This window comes from Podarcis tiliguerta (assembly GCF_965153285.1).
Source record: "Podarcis tiliguerta genome assembly, chromosome: 3".
Taxonomy (NCBI): domain Eukaryota; kingdom Metazoa; phylum Chordata; class Lepidosauria; order Squamata; family Lacertidae; genus Podarcis; species Podarcis tiliguerta.
The window spans coordinates 114,373,534-114,392,381 of NC_139536.1; the positions used below are offsets into that span (position 1 = coordinate 114,373,534).

The 18,848-nt window shown below is 43.7% G+C and overlaps 1 protein-coding gene across 1 annotated transcript; it reads right to left on the minus strand.

Annotated features, from left to right (window-relative positions):
• Positions 1 to 3,826: 3,826 nt before the first annotated feature.
• On the minus strand, positions 3,827 to 18,835 carry LOC310675239 (cytochrome P450 2K4-like). Its single transcript, XM_083435520.1, has 9 exons — positions 17,157 to 18,835; positions 13,749 to 13,911; positions 11,777 to 11,926; positions 10,948 to 11,108; positions 10,124 to 10,297; positions 7,188 to 7,335; positions 5,561 to 5,745; positions 5,049 to 5,190; positions 3,827 to 4,617 (listed from the first exon to the last, which is right to left on the minus strand). Exons 1-9 carry the CDS (start codon positions 17,337 to 17,339, stop codon positions 4,430 to 4,432), a joined length of 1,494 nt encoding a protein of 497 aa, XP_083291646.1. The 5' UTR covers positions 17,340 to 18,835; the 3' UTR covers positions 3,827 to 4,429.
• Positions 18,836 to 18,848: the final 13 nt, after the last annotated feature.

The following is an 18,848-nucleotide window of genomic DNA, read 5'->3' on the forward strand; positions in this document are numbered from 1 at the left end:
CATTTTAAGCACCTGGTGGCAGGAGGCTCAGGTGTTGATAGGTGGCTACTACAGTATTAGAGCAGGTACTAGCTTATTTTGTGTCTTAGGACTTATCTGTGTGAGATAACCAGCCTCATACAACCAGCATGCTAATGCATGAATGGGTTAAAGCCATAGAGTAAGCTTTCCTGCCAGGTTTAGTTAGGTCACTTCCCCTCACCTTGGAAGATATCCAGCCTGTTGTTGTACCTCAGTCTGCCTGAGAAGCTCAGTATGTAAAAGAAGTCGGAGCTGGTTGCTCACAAGCCATTCTTGAGTTCCTATACCAATAATTTAAAAACGTTCACCACTTATATCTTAGCCAGGTTTTACTGCCTGTGTCTTTTCTGACTGATGTATGGAAAAGCACATGAACCTGACCTTTGTAAGTAAACCAGTTTTTAACTTATCAAACTTGTGTTCTTTTCTTATGCAGAGGGAAGAAGAAAGTTTTGGAATTCACAAGGATATATTTTAAAGGTCCAATGGCCTATATTTCCACACTTTACTTTGATGCATATTTTGTAATTTTTTTATGATAATATTTACTAGAAGTTTTATAGTTACAGGAAAAAAAGTATGAGAGAAAAAAAAGCAATAAAAAATTAACAAACAATACATCGAAAATAGAAAGAAAAAACAATACATCAAAACAACAAGAAAAAACAAAAACATTTAAAAACACATCCAATTTCGATATCTTTATCTTTCATTTACTTGTTTCCTCGACTTCCCCACACCTCCCTTTTTTGTATTCTAGTTCAAATTAGCTAATTCAGCAAATCCTTTCCCTCTTTCTCAATTTTTTGTTCTATAATTTATCTTAACACAATCTAACTTTAAATTTTCCACTTTAGCCCATTAACAATCAGTTTCTGCTTAATTCTTTATAACATTTCTGCTAAAACCATATAATTTCATTCCAGTATTCTTCTAACATTCATTAATTTTGCAGTATTTCTGTAAATATACTTTAATTTTTTTCCAATCTTCTTCCATCGACTCTTCTCCCTGGTCTCGGATTCTGCCAGTCATTTCCGCCATTTCCATGTAGTCCATCAGCTTCATCCATATTTTGTAATTTTAAATGTCTGCTGGAGTTCTCTCATCAAAGAGTACTTGCCCCTAACTCAGATCTTGGTACCCAGGAATTCTAGTGAGTCCAGGGAAGAATATATTTGTTAAGAGTCCAGTGGGGAATACTTTAGTAGACATTTCAGCATTTAAAATGATTTTTTAAAACCTGACTTTAAAAACAGAGAAAGATTGCCCTTTCTCATGGTTTCACTCAGCCATGAGACTCCATGTTGTATTTTTGTTTTTTGTTGTTTTATTATTCTGAGGTGTGTCCCCCCCCCCCACATTGTACAGTTTTGAGAACAATCTCTTATTTTCTGCATTGTTCCTGATATTTTTAAATTCCTTTGGGTTTTCTCTCTCTTTTACGATGGATGTCCACAATCTCATTGCTTCTCATACTGCTTAGATGCACAGAGAGTAACTTTATCCAATGGAAGTGGAGATTGGATGTCATTCTTAGAATGAGAGGGTCATTTCTTGCATCAAACAAGAGAAACCTAGAAATGATGCAGCAGGATTACTATGGATTAACAGTGTATTACTATGGATAGTCTTTCAGACTCCCAGCTAATTCGCACCCACAATTGTGACACAGCCATTCAGATGATTGGCAGTTTACAGAAAGCCATTGGAGTTACAAGCAAGCATGCGCTTTGAGCTTCAATGAGGGAACTATTCAAATTAAAGCTCTTGTGGAGAAGCTGGAATGAGCAAATTTTTAATTACACTATGAACTGAAAGTTTGCTACCCAGCATAATCAGTCACATGACATGACATGACAAGGCACACACACACACCATTTGAATAGGAATGCCCATCACCTGGGGGGGGGCAGCCCCTTTAAATATTTTATTGGCAGGGCCAAAGGGACCTTGGCCCCTAGGAGTTTGCTTCTATGTTTCCTGGTATCAACATCAAACTGACTGGCCGGTAGTTACCTGGGTAACTACCCACTTTTAAAGATGGAAACAACATTGGCCCTCCTCCAGTCTGCAGGGACCTAACCTGTTCTCCAGGAATTCTCAAAGATTATAGACAGAGGCTCTGAGGAGAAGAAGAAGAAGAAGAAGAAGAAGAAGAAGAAGAAGAAGAGGAGGAGGAGGAGGAGGAGGAGGAGGAGTTTGGATTTGATATCCCGCCTTTCACTCCCTTTCAGGAGTCTCAAAGCGGCTCACATTCTCCTTTCCCTTCCTCCCCCACAACAAACACTCTGTGAGGTGAGTGGGGCTGAGAGACTTCAGAGAAGTGTGACTGGCCCAAGGTCACCCAGCAGCTGCATGTGGAGGAGCGGAGACACGAACCCGGTTCACCAGATTACGAGACTACCGCTCTTAACCACTACACCACACTGGCTCTCATCTGAGACATCTGTAAGCTCCCTTAGTATCCTTGAGTGCAGCTCAACATGCCCTGGAGATTTGATTTAAAGTAGCTAGGTGTTCCCTTACCACCTCTTTGCCTATCTTGGACTGCAGCTCCCTCCTTGCACTGTTTGTTCTGTTATCACCAGGTCTGGCACTGCTTTCATTTTGGGTGAAGACACAGGCATAGTACCGTAGTTGTTGAGCACTTTCACCTTCTCTCTGTTACCCTAGCATTTCCCCATTTTCTCCATGCAGAGGACCTATTATTTGCTTGTTCTTCTTACTTCAAAAAACCTCTCTTGAAGCCTGAGTTCATTCTGAGTTTGGGCCACCTGACCTTCTCCATGCAAATGTTGGCTACTCGTGTATATTCCTCCTTTGTGATTTCCCCCCTTTTTCATTTCTTATACATGTCCTTCTTAAATCTCAGCTCATCTGTGAACTCCTCATGCAACCACACTACAGTGGTGCCTCGCAAGACGAAAATTATCCGTTCTGCGAGTCTCTTCGTCTAGCGGTTTTTTCGTCTTGCGAAGCAACCCCATTAGTGGATTAGCGCTATTAGCAGTTTAGCGGCTATTAGCGGCTATTAAAGGCTTAAGGGATTAGCGGATTAGCTGCTAAAAGGCTATTAGCGGCTTAGCGGGCTTAGTGGATCAGCTGATAAGCGGCTTAGCGGCTTGGGAAAAAGGGGGGGAGGGAAAAAACCCCCACAGGAACTCGCAAGACATTTTCGTCTTGCAAAGCAAGCCCATAGCAAATTCGTTTTGCGAAGCACCTCCAAAACGGAAAACCCTTTCGTCTAGCAGGTTTTCCGTCTTGCGAGGCATTTGTCTTGCGGGGCACCACTGTAGTTTGTTTAGATGCCTCCCACTTTTCTTTCCTGCTGGAATTGTCTGCATTTGGGCCTTCAATATTTCACATTTAAGAAAGGTGGACTCCCTTCTTATTAAGTATTTCTGGCATGGGATCTCACCCTGTAGTTCCTTAAGCTTTTTGAAATCAGCCTTCTTAAAGTGAATCACTGTGAATGATTGTATGAGTGTACAACTTAGCTACTTGCGTACACAGATTGTACACTTGTTGAATGTAACATGTGAAGATTGCTACTTTCTCAAATTAGAGTGAATGTTTGTGTCTGCCCTTCAATGCACAGAACAACACACTACACTTGAGGACACTGCTTCAGGTGTAGGCAGACCTGGATTCCCCACTGACAGAAATTGGTAGGGGAGTACAAACCATGGATTTGAAGAGCCCACCCGCTCCATAATTTGCTTGTATAAAAAACTGTTTTGGGGTCTCTGCAGCTTGTACAGTTGTATTTCCCAAGTAAAACCATTATCACTAGCTCATATTTGGACATTTAACTGGGAATATGATCCTTCAAGTTTTGAAGGCATTTGTTAACATGTGACTACAAGAAACCAGTTTCATTGGTTGATCTCTATGCCCAAAGCAGAGGACCAACTTGCACCCAAGATGTGACGTCATGAGTGCATAACATCCCATTGTCAGGGGAGACCAAGCATGGAGTCCACAATGGCTTGGCTTCAATGGCCGGTGGTTCCTCCCCTCCCGCGCTCAGGAGGAGCCGGTCAGTGGAGCTGCACTGTTCTGCACTGTGCTCAGCTCTGTGGATGGCCTCCCTCGCCCCCTCAACATTGAGGGGGCATGGCCCCTTCCAACAGATATGGGGGGGAGAGGCTAAGACACCTCAGCCCCATAGAGTTGGTGCCCCTGGCCCCAATGTCATAATAATTCAGGTCTAGATGCTTCAACACTAGCTTTATGGGATTCATCAGCACGTCAGGTAAAGGGGAACACTTAAGGTTTGTGACAAAGCACGGATCAATTCTACCCGCAGGCTACTCAACCCAAATACCCTTGTTGAACAGGAGTGTTTAAAAAAGGCTCGCATTGCACACACAGGTAGGCTAAGTAATCCAGGAACTTGTGAGTCTTAGAAACATGGCAGAGCACAGAGCTGGTGGGGCATGGGAGATGTTGTAAGCCCAACAACAGGAGTAAGGTCCAGGTCTTCTTGAGATGTTCCAGGGGGTGGCTGGAAGGTGAATCTCTGCAGGAGACTTGTGAAGAAGAGGAAGAGCTCCATTTTGGCAAGAGTCTCACCTACACATGCTCTCCGACCTGTAACAAATCACAGGAAGCAGAGAAACCAGGTTTATCGGTTGCTTAGTATTATGATCAACTATTTGGAGCAATGTGTCATTGCTCCAAATAGTTGATCATAAGAAGAAAATATCCCAAATACTTTCAAGAAGACTAAAATGCAGTGATAAAGTAACAGCTAACGGTGCCCATCTTAAAAGAATTACATACTCCCGATACTATCCCTCCCTGCAGTCCTGAAAACCAGGGGTGGGAAACCTTTTTCAGCCAGAGGGCCACATTCCCGGGTGAGCAACATTCATGGTGGCCAGATCTGGTGGCAGAAATGGCCATAGCAACTTATGTGATCCTTACCGTTGCACAGTATTCTACATTCCAGGCATGTAAAGATCCCATTGATTAAGCACAAACTATACAGGTATACACAAAAGTTAAAAAAAAAAAGTTACCTGCAGAGAAAGGCATGAAAGCATCTCTCTTTACGAATTTTCCTTCAGAGTTGAGAAAATGCTCAGGATAGAATTTATGTGGTTTCTCCCACTGAGATTCATCATGCAGCACAGAGGACAGCAATGGTATGATGTGAGTCCCCTGCAAAGGCAAAGCAAGAGATATTTTAATATAAAGCATATGCCTCCGGTACAATTAATATTCAGTGCAGGAGAAATGAGATTTGAGTTCATCTGAGAAATGTCTTTAGTTCCAAAAACTTTAACGTATAAGTCATGATCTCCCACCAGAAGTGGTTTCTTTTCCAACCTTGTTCTCCTTCCCACTGAGATCTGTTTATTGGGTTGAAGCTGATGCCTGACAGCTTCTGATGGGTAGATTGCATGCTTGCAGTGCAATCCTATACAAGTCTGCACAGATGTCACCCACACTGAAGTCCAAGGGGCTTACTCACAGGAAAGCCTTAAAATATATTGTAACTAGTAGGCAGCAGTTCAATGAAAAGGATCACCTTTGGAATGAAGTAGCCATTGAGGGTAACATCTGTAGTCGTGGCATGTGGCAGGTTGGTTGGCACAACATCAGCAAATCTCTGGATCTCATGGACCACGGCATCTGTATAAGGCATTTTTGTTCGGTGTTCAATCCTTGGCTGAGAAGATCCAACAACCTTTGCAATTTCTTCTTGGACCTTTGCTGGGGGAAACAAAAAATGGAAAAGCATTCATTTTTCTGCTAAGATTATCTCTTTGACTTTGGCTTTTGTCTCTCAAAATATTAATCTCTCCAGCATAGAACTGGCATAAACTGGTTCTCCAATTCCATGGGCTCACAAATTTAATCTCTAGAATTATACACAGGTATTTTTAAGCAGGACCAACATTTAAGGCAGTGGTTCTCAGTGAGGGGTTCAGGGACTGCTGTGGGTCTGCAGCACCATCACCTGCTGGGGGACTCACATATTTTGTTAATTGCACAGTGAAAGCCTTTCAGGCATCATCCAGCCTCTGCTCAGGAGCAGCAGGGGAAAAACTTGTGAAAGAGTTCCTGGGTGGGAAGTGACCTGGGATTGAGCAAAAACCTCTGACAATTTCTTTTGTCTCTCAATTTCTTAGGGCCCAATTTCTTAGGGCTCTTGTGATTGGAGAGGGGGAATAGGGAGAGGGAGAGGGAGAGAGAACAGCTTGCTCCAGGGGGTGGGGTGGCATGTCATAATTTGTTCACTTGTACTATATGTTAATAAAATTAAATTTCTCTCTCCCCCAACTAAATCTTTGTCATTTTGTGTGGAAATATCACAAATTTTATGGTCTATTTAGTATACCTAAAATCCTTTTCTTATTAGAGGCTCCCCCACATTTTTTAAAACGACTTCCACAGGTAACTGCCATAAAGTTATCAAAATTTTCAAAAGTAGGGGTTCTGTGGCTTGGCTTTTGAAAAATAGGGGGTCCTCAGTAATTGGCTAATTGGGAACCACTGATTTAAGCCAATGCCTGATACAGTGGTACCTCGGGTTAAGTACTTAATTCGTTCTGGAGGTCTGTTCTTAACCTGAAACTGTTCTTAACCTGAAGCACCACTTTAGCTAATGGGGCCTCCTGCTGCTGACGCACCGCTGGAGCACAATTTCTGTTCTCATCCTGAAGCAAAGTTCTTAACCTGAAGCACTATTTCTGGGTTAGTGGATGTAACCTGAAGCATATATATGTATGTATGTATGTATGTATGTAGTGTATGTAACCTGAAGCATATGTAACCCGAGGTACCACTGTATACTGATGGAGACAAATGCATCCAGGATGGCTATTTAAATATCACGTGGGGAAATGGCTGTAGCTCTCATAAGGTGGCCACTTCCATGGAGATTCCTGACCAAGCAGGGCTCTACAATATGCGTTTTCAGTGTCTTCATATTCATAATCGCCTCACACAATCCTGCCCCCTGCCTGATTAATTAATTCACGCCAATCTTCACAATAACAGGAAGGGCAATGTTCTCATCCCCTCCTGCTGTTGTTTCAGGTAACATCCAAATCTGCCCCAAGTTTTCTTTCAGGTCTTGCTCTAATAGTTACATAAAATTGGATTTAAGATATTTCAGAATAATGGGAGCCAACCCAATGAAAAGCACTCACTCTGAATTTCAGGATATTTCATCATTAGAAACAGTCCCCAGCGCAGTGTGGTAGAAGTGGTCTCCATGCCAGCAGCAAATAAATTGGCCACAACAGCTTTTAAGTTTTCGTTGTGGAAATATCCATTCGTCTTGTTCTTCTTCTCCTCCTGGGTTGCAAAGAGTTAAAACAAATGGAGTGAGAAAATTTCACGTGCAGAGATAAAAATGAATACCTGACTGGACCCGATGATCCAAAGTATCACTGCACATAACCCCAATCGCTGAGCAGTGAGAGATTCCAGGTTTTCCAGACCATGCCATCATGATGATATAGGATTTATTTACACATATATACAACCCAAGCATAAGACAGAGGGGCTCAACACCCCAAAGTTTCTTGCTCATCCATTAGTCACAGCTTTGGAGTCAAGCAAACACCAAGAATGGGTCTGACTCAGCTCTTTCCCTATTGTTCTCTGTTTACCAACTAAGTGAAGAGGTGGTTGTAGCTTGACAATCCAGCTCCTTCTTCTCTGATGCTAATCGTGGCACTTAACTGCTCAGCCAACAGCCTTGGTTTAGACTAAGGAAATACAGTGGTGCCTCGCAAGACGAAAAGAATCCGTTCTGTGAGTCTCTTCGTCTAGCGGTTTTTTCGTCTTGCGAAGCAAGCCCATTAGCGGATTAGCGGATTAGCGCTGTTAGCGGTTTAGCGGCTATTAAAGGCTTAAGTGATTAGCGGATTAGCTGCTAAAAGGCTATTAGCAGCTTAGTGCCTTAGAAAAAGGGGGTGAGGAGTGAAAAAAACACCCCAGGAATCGCAAGACATTTTCGTCTTGCAAAGCAAGCCCATAGCAAATTCGTTTTGCGAAGCACCTCCAAAACGGAAAACCCTTTCGTCTAGCGGGTTTTCTGTCTTGCGAGGCATTCGTCTTGCGGGGCACCAATGTAATGGCATTATGTAGGTGGCAAGTGTGTGGTCCTCATCTTACAAATAAACTTGTCTGACTGGTTCAACAATAGATTCCTCCATTAGAATTAACCAGTGCTTTCCTTCTAGAAAAAAAGAAGAAGATTCTGGAACTGCATACCCTATAGAATCCCCAGGGAAAAAAGCACTGGTTAACCCTTACTGGGTGCAAGACCCCATGAGTTAGAACATACTCAGGCATCATGCAGACTTAATATGAATGCATACATGAAAGGCAGCATTTCTGGTGAACACTTGGTTAGTGGCCATTTTGCATAAAGTGCTATTTTCAGCTGACATCTTTGGTGAATTTACACATAGTCCAAAAGGAAAGCATGACACAGAAATAGCACATGTCAGTATGCAACTATATTTGGTGAACCTTCTTTAAACTGAGGTGAGCAACATGGGGTCTTCTAGACGTTGCAGATCACAGCTCCCACCAGCCCCAGCCAACTTGTGATGGAGGTCACAGTATAGTAGGGACAAGCTTTGTGTCCTTCTTGTAACTGGTTGTAGAAGTGAATGTATGCCTGGCTTTTGCAGTGGAAAAGAGAAATTTAACCCACCCTTTGTCCTCAAAAAGGAATCTCAGAGCAGAGTTTCTGTGTAGAGTATGTGTGTGTGAATGTGTTACTGCATCTGACACAATGGCTCATGAAACCTTATACAAAGAGAGATTCCTAATCTCCAGGAGCAGAGCTGAGCACAGTGGTTACTGTTCCAGGCACCCGGTTAGATTTGTATCTGCGCTCATTCAGCTTTAAACAAGCACAAACCATGAAAATACTTAGGCTGGAATAAATCACAGAACTTAGCTTTGCAAATAAGTGAGTATTTTACTCAGAGTCTCCTGCAGTTACATCAAACAAGTCTCCGTCTGCTGGCAGTAAAACAAAGATGAAAGAAGGTTCTAAGCGGATTAAAAAGAAAAGGACTTACGAAAAGGATCATGCAATCTTTGGATTAGCAAAAGTGCAGGCTATAAAATCTCCCATTTGAAGAGATTCAGTTCACTTGCAGGGAGCCAGAAGCTGTCTGGCTCCTTCACTGCTTGTTCCAGGAAGCACGAAGAGCAACAGACTGGGGAACAGAGTCTGTTGAGAGCCACACACACTCAGGTAACTTGAGCTGAGGTTAACCCTTCATATGCACACAAGTGTGAATCAGTAAGTGTATACAGGTGACTCTCAACTTACACAAGAGTTACCTTCCAGGTAAAGCCCATAAAGCCAAAATTGTTTATAGTCAGAGCACATTGGGTTCAATGGCGAGTAGGATTGCCAAGACTTTTTTGTTGGATGCCCACTGCTTCTTTGATTTTGTAAAAAAAATGCCAAGTGCATAAGGCAAGTTAAATGTGCCTATGTTGTGAGTTCCCTGTGTTTCAATGGCACCAGGAGCAGCAGCACAGATAATAGCTGCCTGTCCTGCCAGGAACCAGAGGGGAGGGAGCAGAGGAAGGGAAAAAAGGGAGAAGTCAGAACTGTGGAGGTTAAGTGGAAGGAGGAGAAATGCAAAGAGCAAATCCATTCCTACCCCCCCAAATGGCTATTCCTGCCTGTCCAAATGTGGCCATCCTCAGAACGCAATGAATTTCTAGCAGGACAAACTAGCCACTATTCCCCCTTTGTACTATTAGCACAAAACCTAGCATAATTGGCAGCCTTGGCTATGCAATCTCCTCTTAAGCCTCTGCTGTGTCTACAAAAAGGAATGTGATAGCAAGAAACAACTGACTAACAATTGCACAACAGATGCCATTTGATTAAGGTAGATTTTCAGAAATGTTGACAAGCATGCAACCTTTGGCCCTGCAGAGACTGCTTCTGTAACACATTAATGATGGTGGAGTAGTTAGAAATGGCAGAAAGTGTGCTTCTGAAGTGAGGCTTCCTGACTACTCCTTATGCAACCACTTGCAAACATACACTTAAAGCATGAATTGAAAATTTCTCCTGGGCAAACTTAAAATGCTCTGTTACCTCTTGCTGTCGAATAAGAAAAGAATCAATAAAGCTCCTTTGGTCATTTTCATCCAAATCTCGGAGGTGTTTTATGAAGGTGGCATTTATGAAGGCAAACAGCTCATCTCTGTTTTGAATGATAGTCTTACGAGCCCCCAGAAGAAAACCAAGAGCAGGAAACATGTTATACAGCTGAAAGGATAAAATGTGAAAAAAGAAAAAGAAAACATTAGGAAAGCCCAGTACTGTACACTCAGATGGGTGTCTCAAAGCGTGGTTGCCCATATACAATACAAAACAATAATGTATTCAGGTTGATTTAATGTTTAGTCATTACACCTTAAAGACTCCTTAAAGTTACTCTGGCTAAAAGGGTGGTGTAAGTCAAATTGCCCCATAGCAGCCAGCAGTGTCTCCTGGAGGCTCTGAAATGGTGTTTGGAATGGGGGGTAGGGCACCTCAGGATAGCATAATTTATGTGCAACCCCAGGATAATAAGCTATTGTGATTCTCCTCTGGAGGTTCATCTTCAGGGAAGGAGATCTGCCCTCGGGGGCCCCTTCTGAGCTTTCATGGAACCAGCTATCACTGGTTCTTCCTTGTCTTTGGAGTCCCAATGGCAATGAGGCCAGAAAGATTTTGTTATAGTTATGGGATAACTGTGCCATCTGTTTGAGTTTTCTAAATATTTCAAATCACCACCAAGTTTCTCAAGATACCAAGATTCTGTGTTTTATAGTGAATCCTGAACAGTATACAATAAACAGGTTGCCCTGCCCACACTGCCCACACTGTTATTACAATCAACTGTTTGTTTGTTTTAATTGGAAAAAATAGATTACCATGACTGAGAAGTTTCCAAGAAGCCGGACATTTTCATTGACCAACTTCAGAAGTCTTATGTATGTGGGATCTTCATAATCAAATCGCTTGTCTAGTAGTATGGCCACTATAATATTGGCAACAGCTGCATTCATAATTGTGGTGGTCTCAAATGGGTTTCCTAGACAGAAATATGACAGTTAAGCAAAAATATTCTGTTGAAATTCCAAGTATGGAAAGGGCGTTGTTTTTAAGTCTGCTCTTTGTTGCCTTAAATCCCTACTGGCAGCTTACCTATGTGTAGACCTCCTTTATCAAAGAAACTGATCCTAAGTGCTGCTGGATGTGGCCATAGCTGGGCTAAGAAATGCTAAAGAGGGCTTGGAAGTCATAGGAGCTATTGGAATATAATCTACACACTACAGGAACAGACCGATTACGTCTCCACAAGGAACCAACCCTGGGAACTGTAGTTCTGGATTTAACCATAAGTATGGGCTCATCCACACTTCCACTTCACACACGCTTTCTAGGCATGGTTGAAGCAGTTTTTCCCTTCCCCCACTCCTTTCCAAGGGGAAAACCACTCTTTAGCAGTAATTCAGAACTAATGGCAATCTGGGGAAAACCCAAATTGTTCCAAAGAGTGGCTTTTCCCAAGGGAAAGCAGCGGGAGAAGAGGAAGTGTGGATAAAGCCCATGGAACACAACACTCCGGGCACTTTTAAAGTGCTATGCTTATGCACTGGTTTGACTTCACCCCTGGAGGCACACTCCATTGTCTCTCGAGGCAGACAGATGCCAACAACAAGATACACCCTGGAGCACCAGAGACAAATACCAACCCACCTTGGTAAGATTCAACTTTCTTAACCAGGACACTGCACTCTTCAACAATTCTGTCCTCTATGGACCTCTTTCCCATGCCGTAATCCCGTAATGTGGTTAGTGCAAACCGTCGCATCACTTTCCAGTATTCACCATGAGAAAAAGCTACACCTGAAGAGAGAAAAAAGCCGGGCAGGTTCAAAGTCATTCTGGCCATAGTAATATGTACTTGCTGTTTAACATCTCATCCTTTAACTACAGAATTACAGAATTGAGACAGGCACAGACAAGACCCCCAGCTGTCATGGACTGGCTAGATGAGAAGGAGTGGTGGAAACCCCCTGACCAAGAGTCTCCTATGGAAAGTGCAGAGGAAGAAGACTTGGAGTCGGGCTCTTGGTGGTGGACAACCGGACGCACCTTAGAGGAGGGGAAGAGCTGGGAGGTACTGGAGGCTGGGAGCTTAGAGGGTGAGGAAAAGGGGATAACAAGCAGGTGGCCCAGGGTCCTTTGGGACTCGCCAGAGACAGAGGGAAGGGCCTGACTCAGAAGGAATAGAATGAAGTGGGAGGTATTAGGCAATCTCAGCAACGGCTCAATATAAGGGAGCATTTCTCATGGGTTTCTGCATGGATCTTGCTTAGATTCCTTAATAAAACTATTAACTTCAAGGGGTTTTTGTGCCACGTGTCAGTGCTTCCATGATAACAACCTTTTAAATGTTTCTTCAGACAATGATTTTCATGATTATGTTATTACTGCAGTATAGAAATTTAACAAATGAGTAAATAAGACGGTGGCGCTGTGGGTTAAACCACAGAGCCTAGGACTTGCCAATCGGAAGGTCAGAGGTTTGAATCCCCGCGGCAGTGTGAGCTCCTGTTGCTTGGTCCCTGCTCCTGCTAACCTAGCCGTTCGAAAGCACATCAAAGTGCAAGTAGATAAATAGGTACCGCTCCGGGGGCAAGGTAAACGGCGTTTCCGTGCGCTGCTCTGGTTCGCCAGAAGCAGCTTCGTCATGCTGGCCACATGACCCGGAAGCTGTACACCGGCTCCCTCGGCCAGTAAAGCGAGATGAGTGCCGCAACCCCAGAGTCGGTCACAACTGGACCTAATGGTCAGGGGTCCCTTTACCTTTAAATGAGACAGTGCATAGAAATCCTTTATATGCGTATGCAATATTTTATACACATATGCAGACTTTTATTCATTTTTGTTTATTCAAGAGCACCTTACTGGACTCTGGCCTACTCTTAAAAAACCCCCAAAACTTCATTTGATCTACAGAAATCCGCAGATGAAGCTTCATATGACAGTATCAGCCTAATGCGTGCAGATCCTGTGCACAGGTTGGTAGAAAAATTCAAAAGCTATTCTCAAGTTATAGAGCAGTGTTTCCGAAAGTGGGAGATACCATTCCCTGGGGGACGCTAGTAGCCTCGGGTGCAATTGGGGGGCATCGAATAAAAATAAAGGGACGGTGGAAGCATAAAGGAAGAAGAGAAGAAAAATTTGAAAAATTGTCCATTTGTGTTTCATCTGTTGTGTAATGATGTTTATTGCCACGTTGGGCGCCATTAAGGGATGGCAACAACTCCTCCCCTGGATCGGGCAATTGTGCTGAAGGTGTGGGGTTTTCCCAGGATGGGGGAACCCTTTTCGGCTTCACCCAGGCCTGGGAAGTGGATTGCAGCTTGCCTGCCTATTTGGCCAATGGCAGACGGGCTGCAGCACTGGTCTCTGCGGCAGATCGGACTGTCTGTCCGCATAAAGAATGTCGATTTCCAGGGGGGCACTGAGTATATTTTTTTTCTGAAAAAGGGGCAATATGCCAAATAAGTTTGGGAACCTCTGTTATAGAGTAAGCCACGAATCTACTGAGAGGGGAAAGTATACCTTGCATTTCTCCCACGATAACTTTTGGATTAGACTCTTTTGGCATGGTTACTCTATTTACAAGCAGTACCAGGTACTACATAAGGAATGGACTCACCAAAGCCCTTTGTGATCTCTTCCAAAATTGGGACAATGGGCCTCTCGGCAAATGCATCGGCCTGATTCACCAGGGCCTCCTTTATCGTCTCATATCCTGTCAGCACCACCATTTTCTCAGAACCCATTTGGATGCTGAAGACAGAGCCATACTCTTTTGACCACTGAAATTCAAGAGAACGAACACAGTGTGGTCACCAAATAAAGCCCTTCTCACTATTCAAGGGTACTCAAATAATATATTAATGTAAAGCAACTCTCATGGATACAAAACTGCAGTAGCTTGTACACTTGCCTCAGAGTAAGGACTAATTTATACATTCTACAGAATCAAGTTTTCACGATTATTTGCAGTTTTATTCAATAAATGTTACTACAGTCAGTAGAAAGGGTTACGGGTGGTGCTGTGGTTTAAACCACTGAGCCTCTTGGGCTTGCTGATTGGAAGGTCAGCAGTTCGAATCTCCGCAACGGGGTGAGCTCCCATTGCTCAGTCCCTGCTCCTGCCAACCTAGCAGTTCGAAAGCACGCCGAAAAGTGCAAGTAGATAAATAGGAACTGCTCCAGAGGGAAGGTAAACAGCGTTTCCGTGCACTGCTCTGGTTTTGCCAGAAGCGGCTTAGTCATGCTGGCCATATGACCCAGAAAAACTGTCTGCAGAGCGGACAAACGCCGGCTCCCTCGGCCTGTAAAGCGAGATGAGCGCCGCAACCTCAGAGTCATTTGCGACTGGACTTAACTTTCAGGGGTCCCTTTACCTTTACCTTTACAGTCAGTAGAAATCATTTCCAAGTCATTGTGCCTTGGACTGAGCTGAAAACATGTGATTTAAAAACAGCAATTTTGCAGATGAATTTACTTTTGTATCTTTGCAAATCACTGTGCAAAACAGAATCCAAATGACATACAGTGGAACCTGTACTCACGACCACAATCCGTTCCAGAGGCCCGTCTAAAAGTCGAAATGGGTCACTGGGCGAGGCGCCATTGGGCACAGGCACAGGCACAGGCAACAATTGCCCGCTTCTGTGCAGGCGCGAACGGCGATTGCCGCTCTTCCACATGCATGAACGGTGGCAAACCCACTGGTTACTTCCAGGCAAAAGAGGATGTAAGAAGAGGTTTGACTGTAATGATAAAGCTCATTGTCTATCCTCCAGGGTTTGGGGGACGTTTGCTACTACTAGCTGCAGCAGCAACAACAGTAGACCAGCCCTTTCACCCAGTTTTCTAGGAGTACTCAGAAAACAAGAACAAAAGCAGGCAGTTGTAAGGATAAATGTGATTTACCTTTAATAGCACCTCTCTAATCTAGTTCAAAAGTTAGGCTCAAGCAAGAGGGCTGTGCTAGAGGCAGAAGAGGAGAGAAGACCTGTTGTTTAACGTTTCAAATTTAATTTTACTTTTAAAATGCAGGTTTAGTGGGGCCTGCCTGCCCATTAGCCTTAGGCAGCAGGCTGGGAAGACCACTCCCCATCCCTGGGGGGTGGAGTTGCGGGAGGGCATCCAGGACCACCCTGTGACCCAGCAGTGGGCAGAGGGATGCTGCCCGCGTCATTGGGACTCCCAGCCGCATCACACACCCCAGTGGACCAGTGTGGTTAGCCAGGAGCTAACCAGTGCGCAGCTGAGGGGGCAGCCTCCTTTTTGCCTCCTCGACAGATCACCCAGCCCACCCGCCCTCTTTTACGCGTTGCTTGACTTTGGCCTTGCTATAGACTAATGTTGGTTGCCTTCTTGTTGGGGCCAGGTAGGCATTTTTCCACTTGGCAAATTGGCACCAGCCATTTGGTTTCCGCTTACCTTGTAGCAATCGTCACAACTTTGTAAGGTTAGGCATTGCGTAAGCCTTGTTTATGGGAGGGAAGGTTGTTGCCTCCGCCTGCCCCTCCTTGTTAAAGGGATCCAGGAGTGTGGATCCTGTCCGAAGCCTGAGCGTGGGCTAGGGCCATGCCACAACCCCATCAGGGACCCTGGGGGAGCTTTTAATTGATGTATATCATAGGGCTCTCCCTACTGGTGGTTGACCCTTAAGAGACTTCCTGTGGACGTGCAGGAATCAGGATATAGTCTGGTTTCACACAATGCCTAAGCCAAACCACTCACATCTGTAACCAATAAAGTTCTGGCCTTATTTATCCCATTAGCTAAAAATATTTGTGTCCATGTGTTTATTATCTATGGGGAACTGGGGGCCCCGGGGCCTCACCACACAACAGAGGAGGGGTGCAGCAGATCCAAGGAGCCTAAACCCACCCACCATGACTCTCCCCCTTTGTGTCTCTGTAGCTTGAAGGTCCCCAAGGGGCATGCTGCTCACGGCCACTTGGGAGTTGGGGCTGCAGCTGCTCTTTTTGCTCCCCCTGCTGCCTTGAGTGCACCAGGACTTAACCAGGCCACCTCGAGTTGCGTCAGAAGGTGGAGGAGAAGGTGTTGGGAGTCATTTTCAAGCAACATACCAAATAAGAAGGCAGTGATTATGTATAACTTGCAGACTTAAGGCAAACAAAAACACTCTCTGTGGATGAATGGCTGCATGCCAGGGTGCTGTAAACAGTAAGGCAGAGCCAGAAAAGAAACCTGCAGACATATACCAATCCTTTGCATCACCTCGGCAGCATATTATAAAATGCTAAAAGTTCACAGGTGGCTCTGGTCTGTGGTATCCTTCCCCCCTCTTTAGTTACCATTTTCCATAAGAAGATAATGGAGAGGGAGAGATTAAATGCAATACCTATTTCAAAACTCAAACTTGGATTTTATTTATTTAGAAGGAGGCCATATCTAAAATAAATATCTTTCTGCAAAGCTTATTTTTCTTTCTCTTTCTTTCATTTGCAGTGCTCTCCTTGGGCTTGAAAGTTTTATTGTTAAATAAGTACAAGCATCCCAAAATGGGTTTCCATGTTACAAACAGGTGGTGCATGCAAGAGTATAACAAGACGGGGATAGACTTAGCCAAGACATTGATCAAATACTTGACACACACCCTTTTGTAGGGGGGGGGCACCTCTACTTGCATGGCTTATGTTCTGAGCTTTGCGACTGGGCAAGCAAGGGCCCTCCTGCACAGGTCCTGGCAGCTGGTAAGGTTTGCACTGGCACTTCTGCATTCTTGATCATGGAGGCAGAGTCAAACGTGATTTGACACCAGACACCCCCAGAAACCTTGTTCAAATTACCAGTTATAAATTGCAACTTGGTCCTATGACTATTTATTGGGAAAGATAAGAGGAGGTTCTGTAGCACACAAAGGGGAGATGAGATTTATAGGCTCTAAGAGAACAAAATGCAATGTAGTAGTAGTAGTAGTAGTAGTAGTAGTAGTAGTAGTAGTAATACCCCACTCTTCTGACTGGGCTGCCCCAGTACCTTTCAGCCTTGCCATGGGAAGAACTGGAATCTTTACCTTTAGCATGGTTCTGTAAGGCCTCTTCAGATCCATGATGTGGAGATTCCCAATGAGAGGTAAAGGCCTCGGTCCTGGTGGAAGATTTTGGGAGCTCTTTTTCCCGAAAGTGCCCAGTTTCAAAACAAAGGAAATCATAATGATAAAGAGGAATAACGCTGGAATTGGCTCCGTCCAATCCATTTCGTTTCAGCAAGCAATTATTTGGGGTAGTGGTTATAATGCAAGCTACAGCTCAATTTGGTCAAGAACAATGTCTTGCAACTGCAAGGAGCAGCCCATATATAATGTTATGTTATGTCTCTAGCGAATCATTAAACCATCCCTCCGATTTTTTTATCTCCACAGCTATTCAGAGCTGTACATTGGATGATTTGCCTTTCAGTTTAATGTTTATTCAAGTGAATGGTGCTTACTTGCAGAAACTAATGCTTTCAGAACAGATTCAAATGCTTTTGAAGGCAGCGAATTTATCACTCAGGATTACCTGTAAACTTAGTTTGTTTGTTACCCTGGGAGTAGAGAGCAGCATTGTGAAATCATTTGCAGATGAAATTATTCCACTTTACTTAGGGACAAAAGCATGTAGTTTGAAAGGAAGGATACTAACTAAGCAGTGCATCCTCTCATTTCAAAAGGGCTGGAATAAATTTATACAATACAGTAATACCTCTGCAAATGTCTGCCTCGTCTAGCATCCATTCCAGCGAACATCCGCGGCAAACCCGGAAGTACCGGAATGGTTACCTCCAGGTTTGCACTAAAAAAGAAGCACTAAATTGCGCTTCATGCATGCATAGAAGTGCAGATGTGGGGCTTTGCCCTATGTCCTTTTCGGCTAGCAGCCGGGGCTCTGGAACGGATCCCAGTCACAAAACAAGGTACGACTATATCTGAAAGATTATTGTAAGCAATTATCATCACTAGCAGGGGTGTCTGAAGACTTGTAATGAGAAATTTTCTACCTTTCTATATTTAAATTTTGAATTATTTTGTAATGAGTGGAATTAGAATTGGAAAACGTACAAAATACAATGGTGTAAAGGCTAACTTTGAAAGCCATGAGGCGGGAGGGAAGAAAGTTGATAGGCTCTAAAGAGCCAGGGACGTAAAGTGGATTGTAATGATGTGAACGTATATTATTAAATGGGAAATAAATAAAAATTATATATATATACAGAAACAAGAGAGAAGAGAGATTCAAAGCGGACATTTTTTTTTTCTATTTCCTGGTGAGACCATGGTGACTTCCCTTGTCTCTATTGTGAAACGGATTAGCTCCCTCTTCCCTCCCAGAGCAGTAGCTAGGCAGAGAAAGTTTTGAGTTTTTCATGTTTTGGAGATGTAAATTTTGATTTTGAATTTGACACATTTCCCCCATTTTTATTTTTGATATAACCAGTCAGAATTCTGTTGATGAGGGAAGCCTTAAGGTACCCAGACTCTCAGAGAAAGTTCATTATAGTGGTATCTTGGTTTAAGAACGGCTTAGTTTATGAACAACTTGGATTAAGAACACTGCAAACCCAGAAGTAGGTGTTTTGGTTTGTGAGCTTTGCCTTGGAAGCAGGACATTTTCCACTTCCTGTTGAAGGTGTTCCATTTGTAAATTGAGTCCCCCGCTGCTATGGGAAAGCACGCCTTGGTTTAAGAATGCTTTGGTTTAGGAACGGACTTCCGGAATGGATTAAG